Genomic DNA, 11,589 nt, shown 5'->3' with positions numbered 1-11,589 from the left:
AATATTGAATGAAATATTCAAGTGCACCTCCCGTTTCAAAATAGTGAATTGTAATGTTCAATTGTCCCTTATCAAGATATCAAGAGTATTAAAAGAATATTTTATTCCGTGAATGGAAAGAAAATTTGGAAAATCAAGTTAATTATGCAAGAGTATAGAGATGGCATAATTAGACTTTAATTAGAAACTATTGACGACTTGTCTTAAAATAATGTAACAAGATTAGTTACTGAAGCAATATTTAACGCTCATTTTACTTTTTTAATTAAGTTTTTTTTCTTTTGCAATTTCTAAATAAATAGGCAATTGAAGTTATTAACATGCATGGAATTTGGTATGAGGGGGGAGTGAATGAAAGGGTGAAAGGAAGAGGAGAAAAGAATATGATAATTGTCCCTCATATCATTCCACATGGAAAGGAAAGTACATAGAGAACGAATTGTCCGCTTTCTCCGTCCCTTTTTAATATTATTGTCCTTTTCTTCTTACAGCTGTTTGTAATCCCTAATACTATCCTTAAAAGAATCCCGAGGAAATTAAATTCTTTTTTTTTTATTCTTCTAAAGTTTGTATTCAAACTTCTTACTTATTACAGATATCTCTGTCATAAGCATATAATTAAGATAAGAACATAAATATGTAAGAAAGAAAACATAAGAGAAACAGCTTTCATTGTCAATCTTCACTCTCAATTCCTCCTTGTACAGAACATCACATGATTGTTTTAATGGGGAGTTTGGTGAAAGTAATTAATTACTTCCCAACTGGCCAACCATGACTTGATATTATAAAAAAATTAAATAAAAATTTAGGTAATACATATTAACAATTAAACGGCTATAGATACCCGAATAAAATCAAGGGAGTCTTCTAGTAATTCTAATTGAGATCACCATGCTTATTTATTCTAGTAATTCTAATTGATATCGCCATGCGGGTGAAATATGGGCCTCCTCCAAATTTTATATCTCCATTGACGATCGGTTATGAGATTTCATAATGTAATGACACATGGTATGCATGTCAATTAATGTGACTGTTTACTCATTCAAAGAAGTATTTTAGGTTGCTTCCACGTGTAACAGATGTTATGTTTTAATATGGATCAAATTGTCAAAGACGTAGGATTGGTTGGGTAATAAATTGGTTGACAATGAAGTCTGGTTTTCAGCCGAGCACTGATAATTGGCCACTATGTGATGATTCATATGTTTCCTAGCTATTTAATAAATTGGACAAGTGATACTAATTAAGGTTGTGTAAAATAAGTCAGATGCGGGTAACAATAACAATCCAAGGCTAGAATCTAACGATTGTTTTCTCTCTTCAAATCTTAACTATGTCTTAATTAATTAAGGAACTTTGAGCCTTTGAAAAGCTGAGTGATGGGCAAGACTGTTCCTTAATTTGAGACATCTTTCATAAATGCCTGAAAACCAATCGTAATGTATATGGCATAAATAATGCATGGTGCTACATTATGTGTTTTTTCGTGCCAAATTTCTGAGTGCTTCAATAAAAGCCACGAGTACAGAGGGCGACCTAGCATTGCACCCTCTCATCAATTTCTTGAGGTATTCATGGTCTTGGTCATGACTTTGAGCATATGAATAATTCTTGGTAAATCACATGCTATAGTAGGCTTAATCTTGGTACGCATGTCAATCAAGCAATATCTGATAAATTAGTCTATGGAATAGCGCCGTGGCACAAAGGTCTGCACTTGGCCTAATTTTTGGATCATTTTTTTTCTTCTCCAAAAAGTTTAAGCGAATATAGATTACTTGGATGAACAATTTTATGGAATTAAAGATTTCTTGGATTAAGTTTGTGAGGATTTTTATTAAAATCGATTTTTTGGACTCTGGATTGTGAGTCTCTCTTGTGTCTCTTCTGGATTTGCAATGACCTTTTTGTGTTGAGGTTGGCTTCTTGCATTTCTGATGTGCATGGCTAAGTGGTCAGATCCCCGGTTAACTACCTATTGGGTAGTTTTATGTATTGAGGTTTCTTCTTTGAATGAAATTATTTGCTTTTCAAAAAAAAGAAAAAAAGATTATAGTTGTAGGAAAATTCAGAAATCATTGCGTTATAGTTGAAGGAAGACAACAAACGTTTTCATATTTTCTTTAAATGGGTTATGGCTGTTTACCGTAGAGTAGTACCAAAACAAAACTTGTTCTTTTATTGTTTACCATAACAAGAACAAAATTAGGTGGAGAGAAGGAATTGGAGGAGAGTTGTATCGACAACTCAGTAATAGTCATTAAATGTAAGCCAGCATGTCACGTGTAATAGTCATTAAATGTAAGTCAGCATGTCATGCGTAAATGGGAAGTGGACGTAGCAAGGACATTTCTTTCTCAAAATTAAGACAACCAGCCCCAAAAAAATAAAATAAAATAAAATTTCATGGGTGATGAACTTGAATAGGACCTCAAGCGGGGCAGTTGGTCTAAGGCTGTAATCTGGATTTCATCTCATTGGGCATCTAAAAGGTTGTGTTTGATTTTTTGTTGTTTTTGTAATCTTAATTCCTGCGAATATCACATAAGTTATCTCCTCGTTATCAAAACCTTTTACTTTTCAAAAAAAAATTATTACAACCTTGCTCTCTCTCTCTCTCTCTCTCTCTTTCTTTCTACATCTCTCCCCCCACCATTTTTTATCTGCTTTCCTAACTCCAATGTGTGAACAAGGTTTTGGAAGGTGCTTTGGGGATTTTGTAAAATATTTTTTACTCTTCTTCAAGTCACCTACAATAAATTCACATGGTTACTCTCTTGAGAACAATAGAAAAACACAAGATTTTGTTTAGAAAAATAAAAACAATCTTCAAGCTGTGTTATGTGGGAAAATTTCATACTATAAGAAATTCATATAGAATATACTTTATGATATTTTATCATTTATAATATATACAAAAGTATGAATATCGAAATCTGTTTTAATTGACGACAATAGTCATATTTGTTCATTATATTTTCAAATTATCATTTTATATATTTTTAGATTTGACAATTCTTGTTGTTGTGGTTAGGTAATATTTTGACAATTATATAAATAAACACGAATATAATATAATTAATTAAACAGATCATGATTCTAAAGATATTTACGAAAATGTTATTTACACATGTTACATAACATGAGACAATTAAAATATTTAGTGAATAAGTCTAATATAAATTTCATATTACACGACATAGATATGACACAATAAACTCATTTAAATAGAATGAACGTTATTAACCTGTTTGATTGGGTATCATAAACAACAAGTCATATTATAGGAATTGACACGATGACACAATTGTTAATCAGTTTAAATGTGTTATATGCATGATAAACAGGTTTAACTTGTGTAAGGTACGAAACTATTGTGTTTTAAACATGTCAACACGATTAAAACACAAAACACGATATCCTTAAATCCAAACTCGCTTAACATCATGTCATTCTCATATTGTGTTAATAGATCGTGTTTAAAATGATCAAGTCTAAATATTTTTATTATCAATATTTATAAGATTTATCTAATTTTTAAATATATAAAATTTAATTGTATAAAAAAACTTTTGATCAAAAATACTTTTTATTATAAATAATAACAAGATTTATCTCCTTTGTACATAAGAATTCTAAAAGTAGTGAATGACTCTAATTAATAATTATTTTTCTTACTTGGCATAATACTTCAAAAAACTTTTGAACTAGTTAAGAAAATTCAAATAAACTCTTTTTTTTATTACATTCAATCAAGGCTTTATACTTTTATTTTTGGTCAAATAAATCCTTATGACTAGTAGTTTTTGACTAATAGTTGATAAATTTCTATTAGTCAAAATATCACTTGTCATTTTATACTTATATAGCACTAACGTATCGTTGATGTGAAGGATGAAAAATACCACATGATCATATGATCATGTCATATTAACATATCACATCATCATCAATAATGATATGTTAACATATCACATCATCATCAATTATGACATTTCAACGTATCACATTAGCATTAGGTGATATAGAATAACAAGGATGTCACATTAGCATTACATGGTATAAAATGATAATGAGCATTTTGATTAAATCAACTATTAATCATAAAAACTAATTTGATTCAAAAAACTTTTGACTCAAAACAAAAGTATATGAGTTTGATTAAACAAAATAAAAGAATAAGAACTTATTTGCATTTTTCTGAATAATTTAAGAGCATTTCTAGGTATTATGCCTTCTTAGTTCTAACAGTATTGAATTATAATTTATAGATCAATATTACAAAATGTCAATTAAATATAATTAAAATGTTATAAATAATGCACTCGAGTATTTAGCTCATTGGTTAATACACGATCCCTGCTTAAAGAGTAAGGTTCGAATCCTCCCTCCCCCAATTATAAAAAAAAATGTTATAAATAATTATCTTTCAATTATAATTATCTTTTTATTAATAAATAATTAACTTTATATTTTATGTATAATTATTATTTAAAATAAAAAAAACAAATATGGCGTGTAAGGCACATGACAATATAAAAGTTGTTATTAATATTACTTAACAAAGCAAGTGGTTTGATGGTGTAGTGGTTACCATAAATCCAGGATGGACTCTTGATTTAGCTTAACAAAATGCCGTGAGGGAATTGTTAGGAAAACCAAATATTGCTACACTTTGTCTCTGCCAAATTTCCGAGTGCTTCAATGGAAAGCGGAAAGTGGGGGTGGCTTCCTACTTAATTTCCTAGCATTAGAGCCTCCAATCAATTTTCTTTAACGCATTGAAGCCTTTGGTAGTCTTCATAAAAGCTTTTTGAAATTTCTTTGATTTATGGCACCGGCAGCTACCATGGTGTGCTCTGAACACTGGAAAACGTGAACCAAATCATTAATTGGTCCCCCAATTGATCATATTCTTCTCCTCGCAAGAAAATAATCCAAGAAAGCAAAGTTGAACCGTTTGTTGCACGCAGGCAGATGCAGACAACAGTGCTTTAAGATGCTAGAGGTTTAGTTGGCTGTAGGAGTTGGTCATAACTGCAAGAATTAATACCCGATTGTTGTCTGAGTTTTTTTTTTTTTTTTTTGGAAAAAAAAAAGACAATGACAGAAAGATATTCACTGTTCAAATTAATATTTACTTGTATTACTTAATTCTGTTTGACTAACTGTCATCTTCCTTTGCCACAGCTCTATTTAAGAGCATACATTGGTGCAGGTTTTGGTAAACATATAGCTGATGCCATTCACTTCGCCGACTGATCAACCATATGGTAGGAACCAAACCATTTATTCTTTGTATTCAGTAATCTCTCTTCTCTTTTCTTACTTACCGAACTAATTCGCTCACCAGTGCCAAATATCTGTTTCTGACACTCATTCACTCAAAAGTACAGAAAAACTGAAAAGCGATATTAATTTTTGCTTCTTCGTTCTTCTCCTATATATTCTTCATTGTTTCTTTGCTTATTCTCTTCTGAGAGATATTTTATGGCTGAGGTGGAGATAGAGGAGGTTGATGGCCGTGCCGGCGGTGCACAACCTCATCAGGAAGGCTTGCCAAGAGGCAGAGATAAAGGAAATATGTACTTGGTGTGGGAAGATTTGACGGTGCTGTTGCCAAACTTTGGCAATGGACCTACCAGGAGATTGCTCAATGGACTAACCGGTTGTGCTGAACCTGGTAGGATCATGGCTATCATGGGTCCATCTGGCTCCGGAAAATCCACTCTGCTCGATGCATTAGCAGGTTTGGCCTATCTCTATACATCTATCATGCATATGCAAGCACGTAAACACGAATGAAGATTGACTATATAGTAGCTTTAGCGGATAAAATTTTCTTTCTTTCATTCATTAGCCTGTGCTAAATTTAGCATGCATATATTCACAAGTAAGTGCACTTCATGCAATCTTCTGCCTTTTTCTTTCTGTTTTTTTTTTTTTTTTATTTTGTTCTCCTTGAGGAAGAAAATGCATGCAGTTACCCTCAATCCATATGCACAAGTGCTGCAATCTTGTATCTTGATCTTAATAAATCCATTCATTCGGTAGTTGAGAAGGCTATTATTAGGACCTCTTTCTCTGGGGTTCTTTACCGCTTTCCATAAGATCAGTGGTAAGAACTTGCATCTAAATATGGAAATTAGGGTGAAATTAATTGAAAAGAGACCAACACGGAACCTGGTATTTATTACAGTAATTGTAATTCGTGTCCTTTGGTTGAATTGACCATGGGCGGATTCATCCCCTACACTTTTACGACATACTTCGCTTTTTGTTTTAGTCGCCTTTTTTGGAAATAGATCTGAACATCTCACTTAACGAGTTTAATGCTCCACTAACGAAAACATTTTCTGAGCTTTAGACAATCTTTTATCACAACACACTAATTTCCTCTCTATCTACCGGGCTAGCTAGGAGCATGCAGTTTGCAATTTACTTGGTTAAAATTTAAACCAAAACTCTACTTGTACAGCTGCTCTTATTCTTTTTACCCACAAGGATTCTACTTCGCCTGGTCTGATTGAGTTGGTACTTTTTTAATTAAAAGAGGTCTAACTACCCAAAGATAAGCCATTAAAACGGTTATTACTGTCAATCCCAGCGACCACTTCAATTCTTGCTTTAACCGCAGCAATAAATTTGGCCGACACAGAACTATTTACTGAGTCGTACAAAGAATTGACTCAAGGCGCCGCAGCTGGAACCAATGCCTAGGCCACTACAACATGTAGTGTGTCAGTATCAAAAAGAAAACACCATCCCCCATCCCATTCCAATGCTCGATAGATTCATCTAACCAATCATTCAAGACATGAATTTAGCAGGGATCCACATACTAATCATAACTCCAGTATTTACCCTTATTTGTTATTGTTTTCATCTTTCTAAAAACTCTAAATTTAAAGCATATGGTAAATATTGAATAATGATTTATCCACTTATCTAATCATTTCACTGTTGCTATTCACTCACTTTTTCTCTACCCACACAGTAAATGATTTCTTATGTGAGCAACAGATTTGGATGAATTTATTTATGGCAGGTCCATCACAATGGGCCTAGTCTACCCACTAGGAATGAAAAAGCTGAATGAGTATGTATGATCCAGGTCCTGTGGTACCAAAGTTTCATTACTGGACCGCTATCAGCTGTTTTTAAGCTCTGTTGGTATAAATTTAAAAGTGTACACTCTGTGAGAAGAATGATGACTATTGGCCCACATGTACAAGAATTTGCATTATAATGTCGGACATCAAGATAATCTTCGAAATGTATGCAGGTAGACTATCTGGAAATGTTGTCATGACCGGAAACGTTCTTCTTAATGGGAAGAAGAAGAGGCTGGACTATGGCAGTGTTGTAAGTACCCAACATATCATTTTAACTTGGCATGACAATGCTAATAATAAAAAATATGAGAAAGTAAAGTGACTGAATTTTGGGATTCAATGTGGGAAGAACGATATAGCAATGAATCCAACTACTGATATTGTGTATTCTGAAAATTCAGGCTTATGTGACTCAAGAGGATGTACTGTTGGGAACTCTAACAGTACGAGAAACCATAACTTACTCTGCTCATTTGAGGCTCCCACCATCAGTGAGCGGAGAAGAGATTGATGGCATTGTGGAGGGAACAATCATGGAAATGGGTCTCCAAGAGTGCGCTGATCGACTTATTGGAAACTGGCACTTACGGGGTGTAAGTGGTGGGGAGAAAAAGAGACTAAGCATTGCACTGGAAATCCTGACAAGGCCCCATCTATTGTTTCTTGATGAACCTACCAGTGGCCTAGATAGTGCCTCGGCATTTTTCGTGATACAAACTCTTAGGAATGTTGGCCGTGATGGCAGAACGGTCATCTCTTCAATCCATCAGCCAAGTAGTGAAGTATTCTCACTCTTTGATGACCTGTTTTTACTCTCTGGTGGAGAACAAGTTTATTTTGGAGACGCAAAACTGGCTGCAAAGGTATGAAATGATACATATCTTCATATATATATATATATATATATATATATGCAAGAGAAAAATCTAAAATATCTGGACAATCTCATCAAACTTGTTCCTAGATGATAGTGCTTTCTCCACATAAAAATATAATTGGAAGTAAATTTGTTCATTTCTAGCAACAAAGTTGATTTTGCAGTTCTTTGCTGAATCGGGATTTCCATGTCCAAGTCGGAGAAATCCTTCCGATCACTTCCTTCGTTGCATAAATTCAGATTTCGACATTGTTGCAGAGACTTTGAAGGGATCTCATATAATATCTGTATGCCTGCGGTACCATTTTCTTTGCTTTTCATTTTTCATTTTTCAAAGAGATAGCAATTAGCAGTCGCTTGGTTTCTTGCATTGCTATTAGATTTAACATGCAACATAGAAATGCAGCAGAGTAATCTTCATTTAATAGATTTCCAAAATAATACATAGTTCTAATCATTTCAAAGTGAAATTATAGGAACTCAGGCTATCCAGCAAAGTTTATCCTCCAATCTGCTGATCTCAATTTTGTCATAATTAAATATATTTCTCATTTATGGACTGCAGGAATTTCAAAATACATTAGATCCTTTGACAAACTTACCAACAGCAAAGATAAAAGCATTGCTTGTTATGAAATACAGAAGCTCAGATTATGCAGCACAAGCAAGAGCAAGAATTCAAGAAATCTCAACCATTGTAAGCACTTCAAACTTAATCATAAAACGTGTACTGAGATGTAGCTTTTAGCATCTACCTTTATCCTCTGGATAAAATCAAGTTTAATTAGAGTGCAAGTCCATCTCACTTCATTCACTTGTTTACAAGCTTTGACGGCCTAAGTTAAACAAAGTGATAAACATGAGTTTTCTTCCTCACAGAGCCTACGGTTTACTCACAACTGGCTAAATATATCAAGAAGAGAGAATATGCCATAAAGAGTTCCTTAGCTTTTACTTATTTTGTATTTCAGGAGGGACTCGTGATTGAAAAGAAACTTAGGAGTGAAGCAAAATGGTTGAAGCAACTATCAACATTGACACAGAGGTCCTTTGTAAACATGTCTAGGGATTTGGGCTATTACTGGTTAAGGATAGCAATCTATGTGGCCTTATCTATTTGCGTTGGCACTATATTTTTCAATATTGGAACAAACTACAATGCAATCTTAGCCCGTGGAGCCTGTGCCGGTTTCGTATCAGGTTTCATGACATTCCTGTCTATAGGAGGCTTCCCATCCTTTATTGAAGAACTTAAGGTAAGTATCTCATATCAGGGTTAAAGGAAAAAGAAAAACTAATAGTTTCTAGGCTTCCACTAACTTTCTTTTCTGCTTTCGGTGTTCTAACATAGGTTTTTTATCGAGAAAGGCGCAATGGACATTATGGGATTGCTGTTTATATACTGTCGAATTTCCTCTCTTCATTCCCATTCTTGACTCTCATGACCCTCGCCACATCATCAATTACCTATTACATGGTGAAGTTTCGTCCAGGAATTTCACATTTTACATATGTCTCCCTCGATCTTATCAGCTCCATTGCAGCTGTGGAGAGCTGCATGATGATGATAGCATCACTAGTTCCCAACTTCATGATGGGAGTCATAATTGGATCTGGTTATATAGTAAGAACCGTGAACTTCAGAAAATTTGTAAGAGCTCCTGCATTTATGTCCAAGCATTTCATATCTGATTATAATCATAAGTAATATTTTGGTACACAGGGAGTTATGCTGATGACAGCAGGGTATTTCCGATTGCTACCGGATCTTCCTAAGATATTTTGGCGTTACCCTGTTTCATACATCAACTATGGTGCATGGGCATTACAGGTAATTTTTATTGGAGTGGCATGTTTTGAACAAGTCTTAGAAAAATGCATTTAGGATAAACTCATCAGGTATTTTTTTCAATTTAAAACCAGACAAAATAACAGGGAAAAGCAGATTCCCACATGGAAGAATAAACATTCTTACTTCCAGAACCAGAAATAAACTTCACTGAGCCTGGATAATTAACTGACAGGTACAATTAAGGCAGTTTATAATTAAAATATGAGAAAAATATGTTCAACAGCACAAGCTAAGACTAGACTAGTAGATGAAATTTCATTTGCACTATGTCTAAGGCATAAAATGTGAGCGAAGTTGATATATTTGTGGACGAAAAGCAATCTGCTGATACAATACATCAAGCCCTGTTAAAAATTTTTAACAAATAATTTCTTGTTAAAGCTTATTCACCCACTCTAAAGGCAAAAAAGTTCCAGAAAATTAGTTGGGATGAGCCTTTCTTTTTTTCGGGAAAAATTTTACATTGCAATCCAAAGCAACAGGATACAAGAGTTAAAATTATGCATAAGAAATGCAGTGCTTATTGCCCTAATGCAACAATGTCCCAATCAAACAATTTGAATTGACATTTTTGTAAAATGGAGAATGCAGGGAGCATACAAGAACGATATGGTCGGGCTTGAGTTTGATGGATTCATACCTGGTGGTCCAAAACTGAAAGGTGATGTTGTCCTCACAACCATGCTTGGCATTCAGCTGGATCATTCAAAGTGGTGGGATTTAGCAGCAGTTATAATGATTTTGATAGCTTACAGATTTCTTTTCTTTGTCATTCTCAAGTTCAAGGAGAGAGCCTCACCTTTCTTTCGAACTCTTTATGCCAAACGAACTATACAACATCTCAAAAAGAGACCCTCTTTCAGGAAAACATCAGCCTTCCCATCCAAGAGGCACCAAGTTCTCCACTCACTATCTTCTCAAGAGGGTCTTAACTCTCCAATTCACTAGAAGAACCAATAGCTCATGAGTACTCTAGAAATGCTCATACTCTGATTCGATCACAGAAACAAGGGACAGGAATGATAGTAAGATTACTTAATAAATTAGATATATCAGCTTTGGTTTTTAAGTGCTTCTTCAATGGCATTCCCTTCCCTTCTCATGTCCGCAAATTGCTCTAGTGTTAATGAGAGGAGGCGCCCATCACCCAAGAATGCTTTCCTTTTGGAACTCTCTAGCCATGACAGTGGAAAGCAGAAACTTCATATCTGTTGTGGCAGACAACACATTGCAGTAACCACATAAAATAAACAGATATAGAAAAGATCCTATTGTTCTTAGTAGAAAATTACAAGTGGTGCAAAAATATTTGTTGCAGATGCCTCCATCACACGGTATTGTAACATCTAATGATACCATTATATGTAATAGCATTTTGTTCTTGTCATTCCAGTGCTAACCCAAGATGGATAAACTGATTTGTTTGGTCTGTTCTTCACCCACAATTCTACTATTTTCTATCATTGTTCCTTGCTGATTGTGTTCTACAATTAGTAGATTACCATTCCCATGACCAGACCTTCAGTATAAAGAGAAACAGTTACAGTTCGTCAAATATTCGTGTAGAACAATGAGTGCACTACTTTTGGAATTTGCAAGAACATTTTACAGGTTGTATCCATTTTTTCTTGTGCACTACATTTGATCAATTTGACCTACTACTCTAAGACTTCATCAAGTAATGCACAGAGAATCTTAGCACCTCAAATTTACGACAGGCCCGCTCTGTTAAAGATAAG

The 11,589-nt window shown here is 34.2% G+C and overlaps 1 protein-coding gene and 1 long non-coding RNA gene across 2 annotated transcripts; one reads left to right on the top strand and one right to left on the bottom strand.

Moving 5' to 3' along the window:
* The first annotated feature begins 5,306 nt into the window (after nucleotides 1-5,306).
* ABCG13 (ABC-2 type transporter family protein) lies at nucleotides 5,307-11,237 on the top strand. Its single transcript, XM_018128097.2, has 9 exons — nucleotides 5,307-5,755; nucleotides 7,292-7,371; nucleotides 7,523-7,984; nucleotides 8,163-8,285; nucleotides 8,564-8,695; nucleotides 8,970-9,254; nucleotides 9,350-9,622; nucleotides 9,722-9,829; nucleotides 10,442-11,237. Exons 1-9 carry the CDS (start codon nucleotides 5,497-5,499, stop codon nucleotides 10,796-10,798), a joined length of 2,079 nt encoding a protein of 692 aa, XP_017983586.2. The 5' UTR covers nucleotides 5,307-5,496; the 3' UTR covers nucleotides 10,799-11,237.
* LOC148760979 (uncharacterized) lies at nucleotides 10,285-10,975 on the bottom strand. The gene is made up of 3 exons (XR_016028145.1): nucleotides 10,886-10,975; nucleotides 10,650-10,794; nucleotides 10,285-10,546 (listed from the first exon to the last, which is right to left on the bottom strand). It is a non-coding gene; the product is annotated as an uncharacterized LOC148760979 (long non-coding RNA).
* Nucleotides 11,238-11,589: the final 352 nt, after the last annotated feature.

Source organism: Theobroma cacao, chromosome 9 (genome assembly GCF_053813885.1).
Source record: "Theobroma cacao isolate CCN51 chromosome 9, ASM5381388v1, whole genome shotgun sequence".
In the NCBI taxonomy this organism is placed as follows: Eukaryota; Viridiplantae; Streptophyta; class Magnoliopsida; order Malvales; family Malvaceae; genus Theobroma; species Theobroma cacao.
This window is presented reverse-complemented; position numbering and strand designations above follow the sequence as displayed.